At 40.2% G+C, this 18,173-nt stretch overlaps 1 protein-coding gene across 6 annotated transcripts in view; it reads right to left on the reverse strand.

The window, feature by feature from the left end:
* Positions 1-18,173, reverse strand: part of COL19A1 (collagen type XIX alpha 1 chain) — a 193,897-nt gene that overhangs the window by 63,975 nt on the left and 111,749 nt on the right. For all 6 annotated transcript variants that reach the window (XM_079970398.1, XM_079970399.1, XM_079970397.1 and 3 more), the window contains exons 14-16: positions 16,399-16,452; positions 14,664-14,699; positions 8,573-8,626 (exon numbers count right to left, since the gene is read on the reverse strand). In XM_079970398.1, the coding sequence (XP_079826524.1) occupies positions 8,573-8,626; positions 14,664-14,699; positions 16,399-16,452 (144 nt within the window). The remainder of the gene's footprint in view (positions 1-8,572; positions 8,627-14,663; positions 14,700-16,398; positions 16,453-18,173) is intronic.

An 18,173-nucleotide genomic window follows, 5' to 3' on the forward strand; every position in this document is an offset into this window, starting at 1 on the left:
AAAATACGTGGAAAAACCAATAAAAATTATTTTTTTAAAAATAACAACAACAAAGTGATCTTGTCCCAGTATCAAATGGGAAACCAATGCAGATCTCTGATTAGGCTGCAATACTCTGCACTAACTGAGCTTCTGGATCAAGCACAAAGGATCAAGCCCCACTTGACTGAAGTCACCAGTGCCTACCTAAAAAAAAAAAGTTCCCCTCCCTCTTTTATAACATGGACATCTAATTCATGGACATCTAATGAAGATGAATGTTGGAAGATTCAGGACTGACGGAAGTACATTCCCCCCCAAAAGCAGTTAAACCATGGAATTTGCTTCCACAAGAGGGAGCGAAGGCCACTACCCTGGATAGCTTTTAAAGAAGATTAAACCAATTCATGGAAGATAATGCTATCAGTGGCTACTAACCAGATATGCTCTACCTCCACTTTCAGAGGCATTATGTTTCTGAATACCAGTAGCTGGAAAATGCAGGAAGATTGATCAGGCCCCGTTTGTGGGATTCCCACAGGCATCTAGCTGGCCGCTGTGACAGAAGGTTGCTGACTTGCAGTTATTTGAATCTTTGGTTCTAATCCAAAAGTCTTACGTGCTACAATGTGGACATAGAGCCGCATGCGTGTCTAAGCTTCCATGATACTGCCACAGAAGTCAATGGGAAAGCTGTTCCATGCAATCAGGTTATTTGGAATCTGAACCCAACTCTAGTCCAACTTACAAAAACTTACAATTTAAATAAGGAAACAAAAGAGATGTAGACCCTGAAATATGATACTCTAAATCTTAAACAGTTTTTAAACATATTACAATTAGAATGAGCTTGTGCTACAATAGCGTTAAAATCAAATGCTAATGGCCACCTTAAAAGTAGTTTCCTGTGTCTGTCTGTCTTTCTGTCTGTCACTTAGTGTGTATTGACTTTAGAGTGACACTTTAAATGGGAGCAGTCTAAACAAAGTAGCAGGGAGAGCATTAAGCCAAAGAAAATGGGATTTTGATTGACATGCACAACTGTGACTCAGGTGCTAATTACCACAGAAAAACATTATACCCTCGCAAACCCTTAAACCTTTTCCCCTCTAAGATGTCATACGCAAAGTTAGAGTGGACATCGTAGTAAACAGGATGCCAAAACACCTTGTGCCAGTCAGCCATGAGCCTTTTGAAGCATACTCCATTACTATCATTCCCTCTATCTCCAATTTAAGCCGTTGCATTTTCCTGCATATGTAGCCAAATGGCACCACCACAGAGAACTGATAAGTGACTAGGAAGAAGAATGGAATCGCCAGAAAAGGAGGCAGAAGGAAGAGACACACAAGTACAGGGGTGTCAACTTGAATAAAATATTGGGGGGGGGGCAGGCAAGCCCCGCCTTGCATAATTGATCACATGACACGGTGCACACACACCATTTGTATGGCAATGCCCATCAATAGAAACAGAATAGGATAAAACAAATGTTTTGTTGCAAGGTCCCATTTGTTTTCTCCTTATCTGTTCCTATGGTGATTACAATTGTGCCTAACTGCTTATAGTTACACACACACTGGCAACGTTGTGTATTGCCTTGGTTAAAACATCTAGAGCCCTGTCTATCACGTGTGTGGCAGGGGAAGAGAAAGGACTGAATCCAGCCCCTTGCTCTTCCTCTTAACCTATGGATCACTGTGATTTCAGCAAATACTTGGCATCATCACATTTAATAAATAAATGAAAATAAAATCATTCACAGAGCATCCAATTATATACATCGACGGTTCCCAAAGGGTGGCCTGCAGACCCCAGGGGGTCCGCATAACCCACCCAGGGGGTCCTTGGCACCACATAACAAAAACTACCCTAGAGATATGAAAAATTTCCAAAAGCAGAGGGTCCAAGGCTTGACTTTTGAAAAGCAGGGAGTCTGTAGTACTTAGCTAATTGGAGTTATGGCAAATGTGTGCATATGGTGGTTTAGTGGTTAAAAAGCACTATGCCCGTTAAATGACAGCTCTGAATATTTGGGAAACAGGAATGGGTTTGTTCTCTCTTGTTATAACCACTATTTTAAAACATTCAGCCTTCTTCTCTCAAGAGACCATATGATCCTTCTCTCTCCCTGCTCACCCACGATTATATGCCAGAAGAAGAAACATCCCATTCAGCTTGCATTAACAGCAAGAAATGTGAATTAGCCTTTTTCTCTCTCATTAAGTGGAAGCAATTTTGGGGTGGGAAGGATAGCAGCAGAAGCAGCGACCTCTTGCTAGAAGGGCTAGCAGTTGTCTTTCATCCCTATGCTACCTTGATTCAATTCCAGATGAATGAGCAAGGAAAGATACACTAAAAGCCCTCATTAGCCTTCAGAAACAATGAATCACAGATCCATCCAGGAAACAAACAGCTTCTTAATATATCCCATATCATGCAAAATCTGCATCCAAATGCGTATGTGTATCTTTCTATCGACACCATTTAGTTTCCTGTCCATATTGCTGTTTTGTTTTGTTTTTCAAGATTGTAAAATGTTTGCATATGGTCAATGAGATTTAAGTGTGTGTAGAATTCCTAAACTGAATGCCAAAGTCTTACACCCTGCCTTTCCAGTGAAAAACAGATCATAATGAAGACCTGAATTTTGCCGATGGAAAAATTATAAACTTCCTTTTCCCTCCTCCAGCTTCTGGAAGCTGGCAGATTGCTTGCCAATTCTATGAATTAGAGAGAGCTGTTGTTGTTGTTTAGTCGTGTCCGACTCTTCATGACCCCATGGACCAGAGCACGCCAGGCACTCCTGTCTTCCACTGCTTCCCGGAGTTTCGTCAAATTCATGTTGGTAGCTTCTATAACACTGTGCCCTCAATCTCCTTGTGCCCTCCATCTTTCCCAGCATCAGGGTCTTTTCCAGGGAGTCTTCTCTTCTCATGAAATGGCCAAAGTATTGGAGCTTCAGCTTCAGGATATGCCCTTCCAGTGAGCATTCAGGTTTGCTTTCCTTCAGAATGGATAGGTTTGATCTTCTTGCAGTCCATGGGACTACAAACATGCAAACCCTTTAGATGTGTGACTTCATTATCTCAGAGCCAAATCAGATGTGATGATAAAACACAACATTTTGGGTGGCCCCTTCTCCATGCTCATGGTAGCACTCTGCATCATATCCCATTCTGTTCCAGAGGGTTCTCCAACCCCCCGGAACAGCTTTTCAGGGTGAGTGCTTAAGTGGGTTGGAGACAGCAGGCCTTTTCAATAACATGGCTCTACCAAATGGATTCAGTAAAGCTCCTCGGCTTGCAGCCGTAGTAGCACTTGAAAACGTTTTAAGAATTTCTGGTTGATTTGGGCCAGAACATTCTGAGCTTTATTTCAACTGTGTCTAAGTGAATATGAACAGCTGCAATGTGGTTTGACGGTCCACTGCAATAGCACTTTCACATGGCTTGAAGTTCGAATAAAAAGGAATGGTCTTTCATGTGGTTTACTGGAGATGTCATAGCAAAAATGAAAGTGGCACAGATGATGTTCTTCTTCAGCACAAAAAAACCACTACAGGTCGAAGCCGCATATTACCATATTAACGAAGAGGAGCACGTATGTGTGCCTTAACTTGTTAATACAAAAATTATTTGCCCCATTTTGCCTTTTTTGTGCTTTCTGAGTTGATTTGTATTTTAATGTAGATGCTCTGAATAGATTACAATGGGCAACCTTCTCGTTCCCCCTCACAATTTTTGGTCATTCTTAACCAAGGCTATATTTTGATTTTGGCAAGCATGAAATGTCTGGCAAGACTTGCTTTGCCTTGTGACACAAGCTAAAGAACAAACTAGAAAACATGTGGGAAATCCTTGACTGGAGATCATGATGCTTATTTTTTTCATTTATTTTTTTTGTTGTTGTTGTCAAAAGAACCATGTGCCCTCCAAACTGGGTCAGGACCATGGTGCTAGGGAGAAATTTTAACTGTTTCCCTCCAGACCAGAAGTACTTCAGGGGGCATAAGAAAAATGGCATAGTGGGAAAGGATTAACCCTATTCCCCATGCCATGGTCCTTATCTAATTCATCACCTATCACAGCACAGTGATGTGAAGAAAAAGAGAAGTATCATAAGACCCAGTCAGGACTCTCTCATCTACTTTGCTTCAAAAATGTAGGCTAAGGTTGTCTCTAGTCCCTTTCTTCTTCCAATGATCAGTGATTTGGGTAGAGTTTTCCCATATACTACCAATTTTCTGTGTCTTGGCCCACACACAAATGAGGTAGCCCAAGGAGTGAACTCTAGAAGAATCTCTTAGTATTTGTCGTAGCAGGTGTTAATGAGTCCTTAGCTTGCCACTCAGCTCAGGAGAAAGAACCTAAGGAGAGTAATAGCGGTGAATAGAGAATGACCGCTCCCCGCATAAAAACAGGGGGTGCCCTGGATCTGGAGCGGCTCCATCAGTATAGGCTTGGCTTCGCCTTCCCCCAGGTGGGATACCTAGAGGTCTCCGCCTACCTCAGTGAGCTGTCCAATCCCACCTGGGGGAAGCGTTGCCAAGGAGACCAGGCCAGGTAGGGGAGGGACTACCTGCCCACACAATAGAGGGAGGATCTTACCTGGGAATCCTCACTTGGCTCCAGAGCTTCTCCCACCCTACCCACCCTCAGTTAATGTCTTGTTTTGCAGGTTAACTTTTCTTCACAGGTTTTGCAGTTTAACTTTTCTTCACAGGTATGCGGGCACTGCTACATCAAGGTCGCTGTTAAAGGGCCGGAAAGGAATTTCCCTGCATTGGCAGGTTTCGCCTTTCCCATAGCAAAACGTCACAACTTTGGCGGTATCAGGCCTTGGGCGGAATCCTTTAGTCTATCTTCCTCTTTGCAGCGGCGATACCAGGGTTCCCCGTTAAAGGGGTTTCTGAAGGGAGGCTTTGACCGTATGCTGAAAGGTCGTCATTGCCCTCTCCTGCGGGGGTGGCTATCTCTGCTTGAACATATGTTCTCCGGAGCCGGCCCATCCCCCCCCCCACTGGATAACCCTGATGCTCCCTAGGTCCCTGGCTGGGGACTGGGGAGGGAGAACACCCAATGCCTGAGCCAAGGTCTACCCACATTTGAAATTTAATAAAGTTGTGGCCAATTTAATCCCTTAGCACGTTGTCTTGAGTCGTTATTCCACATGACAGGGGGGCCGCTCGGGATCTGGGGGACTCCGCCTGTTCACGCAATCCACAAGACTTAGTGCTGTTCCAGAGGATAAAGCGGGTGGTGACTAAAGGGGTAGGAAAGGAAGGGAGTCCTGTAACACAAGTGGAAGTCTGTTCCACTTGCATAATGGCAGCACTGGACTGGACACAAGTCCAAGGAGGCAACACTTCTAAATTACTCAATCCGTAGCAATCTTCAAAACCAGTAATGCTTAAATTCTGCATTTTGTAACTTTGTTTCTATGGTAACGTCTGCATGCACCAGAATAAATGTATTATATCAAAAGCATCAGCTACCTAAATGCTACAGAATAAAGGAAATATAATAACGAAAAAATCTAGTCAATGGTGAAAGAGAATATATGCAGTGCTCTTAGCTAAAATCTGAAAGGCTTTCTCCTTTCTGGCATTTTTCTTTTTCCATGTATATGATTTCTAGTGGGTGAGGGTTTTGCAAGCATGTTTCTTGCAGCAGAGGCCTCAAATGGATCATTTGCAGCTTCACAACATGCCTTGTGGAGTCATTACAGCATCTTTCTTCAAGGCACATCTTAAAGCTACCACAAAGCAAATGACTGTTCTCCATCTTGTTCTATAAATGAAGAACTCACTCCTAGTTTTATAGCAAGCACTCTTTCCTAGCGCAAGGCCAGCTAATTTGGTTTGGGGGAAGGAAGGTTGTGCCTGTGACTGACAGGCATAAACTATGTGACCAGATTTAAGATTCCTGTTACCTAATGCAGAGCTAAACTTTGACCTCTCATTTTAGCATCTTTTAAGACATTTTACAACTCTCAGGGTAATGATCAATGCACCTAACAATCTTTAATCAATAGATAACTGAGAAAATTGAAAAGAGCTATGCAATTATAAGCTTCCTTCACTGACTGTTTTTTAAAACTATTATTATTTAAATCAGAATCATCACCCATCAGCATTATACCAAGGAAACCAAAAGTTCTTAATAATCTGGTAGGGAATTTACATTGAAAAATTTTCTTTAACTCTCCTCTTCCACATCCCAAATAATAATGAGGTATGGCTTTGGTTAATGAAACGTTTTACGAAATGTCAGTGCTCATTAATGGAGACACAAATGGGAAAAAGAAATAGCAGGCTGGATCCCACACAAAATGCTATGTAGTACCATCAATTGACAAGTCCTGTACATCAGTGATTGAACATTTGAATGGGTTATTTAAGAACAAGCTATTTATATATTTCTGAGGCAATGTACTGATACTCTTTCTATAATTTTTGCTAGGGCCAGCTATGGAATCTGGAATCGAATGAATGACATAAATGTAACATAACAGTAGGAATTAAGGAACATATGATCAACATCTTAATTTAATACAAGCAACTGTTGTAGATCAAGGACAGATTCACATGCATTAGTATCAAATGCAGGCTTTGAAAGTCCGTATTTGGGTGACTAATGTTAGTGTCTGGTTCTCAGTGGTATTTCCAAGAGCTAATTCAAATGTTCAGGCACCTGCATTTTACATTCCTTTCATGCACCCACAGAGAGCACATGGAGGTACCTTGCTTGATGATACCTCCCATGTCAAATTCTTCTCCTAATGCTCTAAGAAGAGACTAAATAAACCTGTTTCCGTATACTCAGAGATCAGTAGTTCTGAAACACACAAAAATGTAGAGCAGCCCTCCCCAACCTGAAGTCCTTCTTTTGGACTATAACTCCCATCAGACCTAGTCAGCATGGCCAATGGTCCAGGATAATGGCAGTTTAGTCCACCAACTGGAGGGCACCAAGTAGGGAAAGGCAGCCATATAAACAGGCAGGGGTTACATTTGCTAAGCTGCCCAACAATAATATTTGTCACACTCCGCTTGTTTTCTCATTCTCTACTATTTCAGTTCCTTTTATATTTAATTATATCATTTCATTTACTGTTGAAGAAGTTCTTACTAGCAGAAAGCCTCTTGATCTTTATATGAAACATTAAATGATTTATTATTCTTCTAACCGTAATTTTGTTTGCAAATCACTGAGGTTTAATCACCCACATTTCTTTATTTTGTATTTTATTTTAAGATAAATGTGTCAAAAGTGTGAGGAGGCCAAAAGGTTCTCTAAGAAAATGTACACTCTTTACTCCCACAGACTTTTAGTTCTACACATTTAGACCAGACCAGATGGGACAGAGAAAATTATTCCAATCATAACTAGAAAATTATTAATTAGGGGAGACTCTTCCATGACCCTGACATCCGAGCAGGAATTTTTTTTTGGAAAGTGACATTTGTTTAGCTTATATTTAGATTTTGCATTTTGTAAAACCCTGTTTAATTTATTGATGGCATCTTTTCATCACAGGTTATCTTGTTGTGTTCACCTGCAAATGCTACCTCATCTTTCTTCAGACTTCTCCAGATTACACATAATAACCAGACCTGTAGATATGTTGCTAAACAGAATTCTTAGCTTACATGTGCACCATATGGTTATGTGTGTATGATATGCCTCTGAATGTATTAAGAACAGCTGGCACAGCATTTCCCACATGGTTTGAGCATATCTGCACCATAAACTTATATGACTCTTATACCAGTGTTGCTATTATAGTTTCCCCCCAGAGAAGCCTGGAAATTGAACTTCAGAGAGGTCAGTGTCAATTCACTGCTAGAGAGACCCCGGCCCCTTCCATACAACAGTTCACTAGGTTTCCATGACAGAATGAATAAGGTTGTGATCTGAGCCCCTTTCAGGGGCTAATTCTGTGAAAAATGAATGTGTATGATGCAGCAGGCCCCAAATAAAGCCTGCTGTCAAGATGTTCTACCCTCCCCCTGCCACCCCACACCTTTTTTTTTTTGCCATGGACTGAATGTATGCAAAGAGCTCCTGGCTTGCCCATGGGAATTCAAAATGGAACCCCGTCAACAATTATTTGGAGCGGAGGTACCCAAGTTATAAGTACCCATGCTCGACTTAGATGGACCTCTCCGTATCAAGCTCCTTCTGTTTCCTGAAACCCAAAAAGGTTTTATTTTAGAAAAGGGGAGATGGAATGGCAGTTAGCAGAAAGCTCCCTCAACAAGGAAAGCCTTGGTGGCAAACATCATGCAAATTGAAGGGATTTTTTTTTAAAGCATGGGGAAAACAGAGTATCCGCGTTTGAGCAACATCTCATCAGGAGGAGGTGCCATACTATGCTGTTTGAAAGGTTCAGGGCAGTACCTCACAGAAAATATCAGAAAATAAAACCAGATTGACCCCAAAAGATTTCTGCAGTCGCCATTACAAAGTTCAACAAAGCAAAATATGGCTTCTCATTCAGCTGTTGCAACACAAGCATCTTAGTTCCTGCTCAGGAACAGCCTGTTGAGGTAAGCAAGCATAAACCAGTTGTTCATGAATCTACTCACCCTCTGGCCTTCTTTCCCAGGTGGCCCCTGAGGACCTTCTATTCCTGGCACACCCTGTAAATACAAATAGTTTAGAACGTTTCTCATTAATATTACTTAGTCATACTATGGAATTCAAAATGTTAGTGAGAAAGACTTCACTAACGTTTAATCAACCACCTCCCCCTGCCCAATATCCATATATTGGTTATATCTACTTATGGGTAGAGCTGCAAAATGTTAAATGTGTGAAAAGGTATGTAAAAAGCTGCATGTGCAATGGAAAAGCCTGCTGGGTCAAAATTGCTGCAGTTCTGATGCAGCATCGCTTGTGCGATCTAGAAAGACAATGTACTAGGGAATACTGAAAATGTTGTAAAGGATGGTGATGAACTTATTTTACTAATAAATGCATGCACACGAAAGCTCATACCAATAACAAACTTAGTTGGTCTCTAAAGTGCTATTGGAAGGATTTTTTTTTTCTAGTGACATTATTATTATGCACTCTCCTCTTTCCCAAATGGTGAGAAGTCAAAGGTGAGATAAAAGATTTTGTTTCCTTTGAATAACCTAGCACTAGATATTTGTAGTGTGTTCAAATATGCAAGCAGTGAATAATGGAAGCAAGCAGAAGCTCCTACAGGAGGCAGTAAAATGGCCAACTTCACATCAGATCCCTAGAGAGAGTTCCTTTATACTCCTAGGAACTTTTGCATCAGCCAGCTCAGAACAATCTTTTCCCAGAATTCAAGTGGCAAAACAGCTTTTAGTTGTCTCTCTTGGCATTTTCAGACATTTAGTGTGTGAGTACACTGAATGGACATGAGTAGGAACAACAGAAAGCCCCACTCACTATGGCTGTTCAGTTTACTGTCTGAAAAAACCTTTCCTTCCGAAGCTAGTGGTGGACAGGGGAGCACATTCAAGGTAAGCCATTAACTATGGTTTACTATGACATGCAACCTGAATCTATGTCTTTGGGTCTCCGCCTAAACTCATACAATAGTTTTATAAAATCCCTTTGCAATAGAATGAGAAAGTAATCATGGCTAGCTTGCCCCACTGATTTTCATGGGAGTTGATTTAAACTCAGCTATTGTTCTCTAAATTTTAGAATTTATTCCCATGTTCTAGAACAGGAATAAAGAAAATTATGTTCAGTGGTGAAGGTGATAAAAATTGAAAAGAATATGGGAGATACTAAAACTGCTAGATTACATGCCTCAAAGGGAAGGTATTGCTTGATTAAATTAATACTGTGAATCATTTTATATAAAATTTAATCACTTCAAGGAGTTCCCTCTTGCCCCTTTAAAAAAAACAACCATTCTTCCTGCCAGACTCAAAAGACCCAAGAATATTCTTCATACCTTATTAATTAATCACAAGGTATTTCTTTTGTTGCATTTATGTGAAATGTTAATAAGCTGAGGTCATGAAGACTTTTCTGAACCACTGTGGCCAAAATTGCTACTATTAGTTATTACATAGCTGTAAGCTAAAATTAAATGACATCTTTATAATGTGATACTGTATAACATGTTCAGAGGAATAAAGTACTGGATAAAGTCAGGATGCACTGTAAGTGTTATGTATAATGAAAACAAAATATATTATACCAAATCTAACAAACAGATTTTCTACTTTTCATTGTTCTACTAAGTGTTTGAGGGTGAATATGAAGGGTTGTACCTACGGTAAATAAGTTAGAGTAGACCCACTGAAATTCATGGATCAAAATTAAGTCCTACTCAATGATTTCTATGAGTCTACTCTGAGTTCAACAAATGTTGACTACAACCTAGCGTTCAAGGGTGTGTCAGAGCTTCCTTATTTGCCTGTATATGTAGATCAGATCAGTCGGACAATCACAAACTATTAAACCATCTCAGTCCTTTGACATCTGAGATGTAAATTTTCAGAATCCACCCTATTTTTGTGACTGTGTTTTTTGTAAGTTTTAAAAACTTTTTTTATGTTGCATTTTAAATTGTTTGGGCCTTAGAATGAAATGTGAATAGTAAACAATAATAATAATAATAATAATAATAATAATAATGGAGATCTGCATTTTCTCATAGGTAATGTGGCTGTGTTGTGGTGATATTGAAAGAAAATGCAAGGAAGGAAGTAGTCCATGCATTTAGGAAAGTAAGAGAACAGGAAGATATTAACAGTTAAACTTTTAAGTATTCCCATTTTTTCTTTGTGCTTGCAGTGGTACTTACATCTATTTTATTCTAAGGGGGGGTCATGGTCTTTCAGTTTCAAAGATTGTACTATTAACACACAAGAGCTTACTATGCGAAACATCCTAACTATATCATTCAAAGTCTTGGGGGAGGGGGTTGCATTGCTACATTGCAATGAAGTGCATTAGGAATGGAAAGAAATTGAATAATTTTACATCATTATCCTAATGAAAAATATAATATCATTTTTGTGTCAACTGCAGAGTCTGCAGGGTTGTTGTTTTCCAAAACATAAATCTCATCAGGGGCAAAAAACAACAACAAGATATATTACTCAAGCTTTCCTGCATAACTGCACAAGGGAGATAAAAATAGCCTAAAACGACAGCAACATATTCTGATTCTCTTGACAGGTTTACCTTGACAAGATACTCCCACTGCATGCAAATAAAATTAAACAAGATTAAAAATCCAAGAGCACAGTACTGCACGACCTGCCCTGGAAGGAAAACCTGCTCTTATTCTCCAATATTGGAAGCATGTGACCAAAGTTGCAGAAAATCAGCTGCAACTCTGTTCTTTAAATTATTGGACCAAACAGCAACTATACTGGTATAAATGCTATGTGCAGAAAGATCCTTATACACTTCTATCATGTCCCCGTTTACTCATCTTTTGTTCTAAGTTAAAAGCCCCAAATGTTGCAACCATGTTTATAGAGAATTGTTTCAGCCCCATGATCATTTTGGTTGCAAAATGGTAGTCATTGTTGTCCACAGCAGTACAGTGGTACCTCGGGTTAAGTACTTAATTCGTTCTGGAGGTCCGTTCTTAACCTGAAACTGTTCTTAACCTGAAGCACCACTTTAGCTAATGGGGCCTCCGGCTGCTGCCGCACTGCCAGAGCACGATTTCTGTTCTCATCCTGAAGCAAAGTTCTTAACCTGAAGCACTATTTATGGGTTAGCGGAGTCTGTAATCTGAAGTGTATGTAACCTGAAGCGTATGTAACCCAAGGTACCACTGTATAATCTGCAGCTTTAGAGCTTTATACAATGTGTACTCTGTATGTCACTTGTTTGCTGAATTTGTATCTGAAAGTGACCACAGAACGTGTCCAGGCCTGAGTGACCAGCTTCCTCATTCTGTTTGCTTTGTGCTGAACATGTTATCTGATGCTTCATTTGACAAGGCCCCAAGGAGTACGGAGCCAGCATTCCAAGTATCTGTTTAGTAAGCAAATCTTAGGTACTTCTGCTTGTGACTGACTTAACCCTTGGCTTCTGTGTAAACATTTGGTGCCATCTGGATGAGTATTTTATAACTCTGCAAAGGGATAGGCCCACAGGAACGTAGAGACGGACGCTCATTTTCCTGGGGAACTAAAAGCTACGGATCAAATGTCAAGAGGAATAGTTTTCATATACTTTACAAGAGAGATCACTGTACCACCTTCCTTCACCTGTCACTCTTGTGACATGACATGCACAGGCTTAAGCTCTCGATGCCAGAAAGGAGAGGGGAGCTTAGCCAACTGTGTCATTTCGGAGAAAAGTCTCTGACTTCTTTCGCCTTATTCAGCACCTTGACAAAACTATGAAGATAATGCTGTCATCTCTGGTGTTCGGTCACTGGATGGGCCTAATGATACACATTAAGTATCTTAGATGTGAAAACGATTACTTATGCGGGTCCTCGGTAAATTAGGCTGCCATTCCATTTGATTTAATGGGGCTTACACCCAAGTAGACATGCCTAGAACTGTGGTGTTAAATCCTCTTTAATGTTGGAGAAATAATCTAGCTCATATGATGAGGTTAAAAATTCAAGTTTTAAATTAATGCTTTTAAAACATATATTATTAAAACATATTATTCAGCATCTCTGGTAACCCAATTCAAAATACATTTTATTAGAAATAAATTCAACTTATTTTTTCCCCTTGACACCCCCAAATAATTAAGAGGTCTAAATCCACATTTTTCTTAAATATATAGTAGGCTTGATCTAGAAATCCCAGGTGATTTATATGCCAGTTATGCAAAAACCTTGGTAATATAGTGATGCTGACAGAACGTGTAGAAACACATGTGTGACTGGGGTGTTAAACTAAGTCCTGTATAGGTAACATGCTGCTTCTTAAGCATTAAAAAGGAAGAGTACTAGGCTAACTCCGTATGAAAGTTTCCTGGCTGTGATTATAGGTGAAGGTTGAACTAAGCTCATTCAAACTGGCAACTGCAAGTGCAGGGACAGGGGACAAATTTGATTACATTCACATTTAAAGCTTAATTTATCAAACTTGCACATTCTGAAACAAAACGTGGAGCACAGCCATCCTTCAAAAATCCCACTTATCAGAATTTCTGCAATGCAGTTCTCCAACCAATGTTCATAAAAAAGGATGTTGGGAGAAAATGTGTATAAAATGAATATATTTGTGAAAATTGCATACAAAAATGCATTTACGAGGATAAATTGCTTGCCAAAACATGTGCGTTTGTCAAAACCGCAGACAATAATGTGTTAAAACACAGAAACTGCAGAAACCTGGAGAACTGAATGTAAAAATAGAAAAATGAGAAACTGAAGAACTGAAATTGACAGATCCTTCCATCCCTAATGTGACATTGAATAATTATTCCCCCTGCTGGATGTTCTAAATGTAGTTGTAATAATCACCCCCACGCTAGTATATGGATGACACACAGCTCTCTCTCTTCATTTCCAACATGCTACCCTACAGAGGCAGTTGGAGATCTAAAAAGATGTTTCGGGGCAGTTCTGAATTGGATATGGGTGTGGATGAACAAACTGCAGCTTAATTAGAGATGCCATGAGAAATCTAATAGGTTGTACCAGAAATGAGCATCCCTAATTGAGTCCTTGCAAGTAAGTTCAAACTGAGCAGGGAATGCTTGAATGCCTATCTTTGACACCTCTGCTGCCCCCTTCCCTTACACCCTGAGGGCCCAGTGACTCACATGTGGTAGTGGGGGAGGGGGGTCCAAGATGCTCCAGATTCCTGGCAAAGTGCTTATTCCCCATGGGACTAAGATTACAAATCCCAGCTGCCGTAGGAAGAAAATATGGTGCTATTTGCATCAGTTTCCACTAGGGAGAAAGTGCTACAGCTTATCAACCCTTCTTTTCCTATACATGTCCCCAATAGCCTTACAAATACATTGAATGAAAAGAAAGACAACTGCCTCCATACGTACATCAAGTCAGCAACCTTTTCCTTTGTACAGTTCCCCAGGAAGGGACTGCACATTATGACTTACATCCACTTTGTGGGAGCGTATTAAAAGACATTTCCCCCCTGTGTGGCTGCAGAGGAGGTATTAGCTGCTTTGAACACCTATAAAATGTTGTTGGAAGGAAGAGGAAGTCTGCAGGTCACCTTGTAATTGGTTAATAGATTATGTGGCTTAATCCACAGACCTATGTTCCATAAATGAGTCTGGGGTGAGCAAAAAGGGTAGGTTCACTCCAAAACACAGAGAAAACAAGAAATTCCTCACTGCTACCTACAATCCTTCAGTTGTCCCACTGAAGCCATTGCCAGATTTGCAAAGTGATGAACAAAATGGCAGAAATTGTTAAAAAATGCTTGCATGGCTTTGTTTCACACATTCAGAAGACAAGCTAAGTATGCACTTAAGTGGGTGGGAAAACACAGTGTGCACAACTAAATATATCTGCTTTTCTTTACACTTTCAAGATTGAAAATGCTATAATTGCAATAGTATGTTACAAATCACTGGATGCATATTTTATTTCAGAAAAAGAAGTGAGCAGCTCATTTAACTATCTTATTAACAATCTACTAACAAGTGCAGCATTAGGCAACCCAAAAAATAAACATCGACATGCATGAGAACAATCTCTTCTTGCCTCTTGTCTAGCGTACTTACACTAAGGGCAGCTGGTCCTGGAGGTCCCATATCTCCCTATAAAATTAGGCAAAAACCAAAAGTCAGTGATCTTCTCACTCTAAAAAAACAACTTAATTACACTTTTTAAAAAGTATTTTATTGATACACACACACACACACCTGAAAGATGAGTACTGTACAGGATTCCATCTTTGAAAGGAAAGAAACCCAAAGCTTAAAGCTTTAGCTGCTCCTTCAACTTACATAGTTCTCCCCCATTTCTTTTAGGTAGGTTAGGATAAAAGATGATCGCTGACCAGGGTCACCCAAGTGGGTGAGGTTTTGAACTAGATCGGCTTCGTATTAGTTCCAACACTCCATAATCATTACATGACACTAGCTCTTTTGTTTTGTTTATCAGACAGTGTCTGGTCAGAGGTGTCTCTCTCTCTATATATTGGAAGAATATGTACCAAAATGACCGCTCACTAGTTGCATTAGTGGGCAGCTTTTGCGACTCGGCGCGGGCTCCCCAGCCTCCAGAGGCATGCCATAGCTGCATGGCCATTGCTCCGTCTCCTGGGCTAGCCACGGAGGCTTCAGGGCTCCCGCCTGGCCCTGGTTTAAATCAGTCAACGCCACGGCGGCAGTCTGGGGGACAGAGCAAAGGCCAGGTAAGGAGGTACCTGCCGATGCCATTCAGTCAGCTCAGAGCATCAGTGGAGCAGTGTGAGGAGCTGAGGACCAGAGAGAGGTTCATCGGAGGATCAGGATGACGGGGAAGAATATGTACCAAAATGTGTTGCTACCACAGCAAAAAAGGGAATGCATGAACAAAAGCAGAATGAACCGGTGACATCACACATTGTACATTTAAAGCACTCTGGTGCATTTTAACAGGCATATTTCCCCCTGGAGGGGGAGGAATACATTCCCCAAAGAACAAAAAGAAGCAGGGGGAGATCCATGTAATATGTGTGTGTAGAGGGGAAGGGATCACCTTGTTGGCGTCCATCACTGTTATGGAGGGAGGGAAGATAAATGGATGGCATAAGCTTTTGTGGACCAGAGCCCATTTTGTCAGATGACCAAAGCATTCATTGATATAGAGAGAGAAGAAAGGAGGAGGGTGTTTTACAAACTGAGAGCAAAGGACCAAACAACTGAGAGTGGTGCAGATGTGTCACATTACTATGCAGAACACAAACGGATACAAGATCCAATCAGCAGAACACAAATGAATACTAGATCTGATCAGGTGTGACCCATTCCCAACTCCTGGGTGCTGGAGGTGAACGGGCTCAGTAATATGAATAGGGCAGATCAATACCTAAAGAGGGATAATTACAAAATAATTAAACTATTTATAAAATGCTGTAATGTAAAGGTGAGGCAGACGCGCTTGGCTTAGCACACATAATACTTGTCATTGTAAGGTAGATGAGTAGAAGCAAGGAGAGAAATGGAGGGGCTGCATTTTTCCAAAGAAATACAAATTGCAGTTTGTGCTCTCCTACAATGTGTGTATTACCAGGGATCCTGCACAGCAAATGAGCAACCATTACAGGTTTATTTGTTTTTCAATAATCTCTCAGTGATACAGAAATAATTGCATCAAAAACCAGAACAGTGTAATTATATGCATATTAAATTTATGAACAGTGATTGTTCTAAAGTGATTTTTGACCATTTTCCTCATTAAACAAGCCTTGTCTGGATATTCTGGCAAATCATCAGGATTTGGTCATTTGCGTATCCACACATGAATGAATACCTTTTCTCCCTTTATACCAGCCATTCCAGGATCACCGGGATCACCTTTCAAACCCTATGGATTAAGCAAAAAACAATATAATAAAGAAATGTACCATTACTTCAGCAATACATTAATGCATGTGCCAGCAAAATAAAGCCTTGAGGCTTCTTTAAAATTGCAACCAGAGCAGCGAAGCATCAAAGAAGAACCAAGAGCTGTAGCAGGTTGTATGAATTACTTGACATAAATTATGAAATGCATATGGGAATTTTGCAACACTGAAAGACTAACTCATCCCCTTTCACTTTTGTAACTTTTTTCTTTCTTTCAACACACTAGCTTATGGAAACAAAGGGGAACCAATGTACTCCCCACTAAACTTTCAGATATTTAGAGAAGAGAAGACATTTCATGAAGTATCCAGAATGTGGGAGATATTCAAAAGCATGCCTGTTTAACAGGAATAGTCTTCTCATCATACTAAAAGACATCTTGAACCAGAGAATAGACTTCTCACATTTGGGGATCAGATAATAAACAAGGGTTATAAATGCAATGTGAAATGTGATAAGATGTAGTAGTACTATTACTAAAATTTGTGTTTCCCCTTTCTACATAAATATGTTCAAAGCTGCTCACAACAGAACATAAAAAATGCAAATCAATACATCATTACAACAACAAATAAAAACAACAATTTCATTTTGAAACATGACAATCCAACAAATAATTCGCTCTGAAAATATAAACATTATGACATTTAAAGACACCATAAAACACACTTATCTTTAAATTCATCAATTAATGACATTTCTATTCAATTAATGTCATCAATATTATTGTTAGTAGTAGTAGTATTGGTGGTAAAATAATTTATACAGTATTATGTAATATACTATAGGTCACAGGAATTTATTTCTGGCTAGTCAGGCAGATTATAGTTTTTAGAAGAATAAAAACATAAATACAATACAATGAATGAATATATCATCACTGTAGTATCAGCTTAGGTGGCTGAGATTGGCACAGAAAAAAAAAAGTTATACATGTTATTCTATAGGAGAATCATGATTCATGGCCCCAAGTCCTCCTTCCTCCTCCTTCAAGGTTTCCTAATACTATAGCTTGTTTTTCGGTAACAGGAAAGCAAGTGGCACTAAAATGATAAGCAACATCTGTGCTCTGGGGGGAACAGAACCATTAAATCAGTAAGTATTCAAAATACTCGTATTTGTGCAACTTCACTTCCTGCAAAAATTACATTAATTCACCATCTGGAAGAAAGATCATTTAGAGCTATATGAGCATTCAAGTATCCACTTTGGATTAAATGGTGGATGTTGTCAATAATTCTGATTTAGCTTTGATGTGGCCTTTATTATGCATGCCAGCAACAGAAGAGTTAAATCTGAAGTAGTCTTTGATTTATCAAAGAGAGACAGGCCAAGCAAAGGAAAAAGAAAGTGAGAGGAAGGCTTCTCTATGGCTTATTAATGCCTGTGCATGAAATGGTATAAACGCAAATGTCAGAGCTGCCTCCAGGTCCCAGCTCACAGAGGACCCCCGTGGACACGTGTTGTGTGTTGTTGTAGGCAAACTCGGCCAGGGGCAGATAGTCCACCCAGGTCGAGGGCTGCTGGTTGGCGTAACATCTCAGGTACTGCTGCATGACGGCGTTGACCCTCTCCGCTTGTCCGTTGGTCTGCGGGTGTCTTGCCGACGCTAGGTTGACCTTGACGTTCAGGATCCCCATCAGCTTCCGCCAGAAACTCGAGATGAACTGGCGCCCCCTG

The sequence above is a fragment of the Podarcis cretensis genome (assembly GCF_951804945.1).
Source record: "Podarcis cretensis genome assembly, chromosome: 3".
NCBI classification, from domain to species: Eukaryota; Metazoa; Chordata; class Lepidosauria; order Squamata; family Lacertidae; genus Podarcis; species Podarcis cretensis.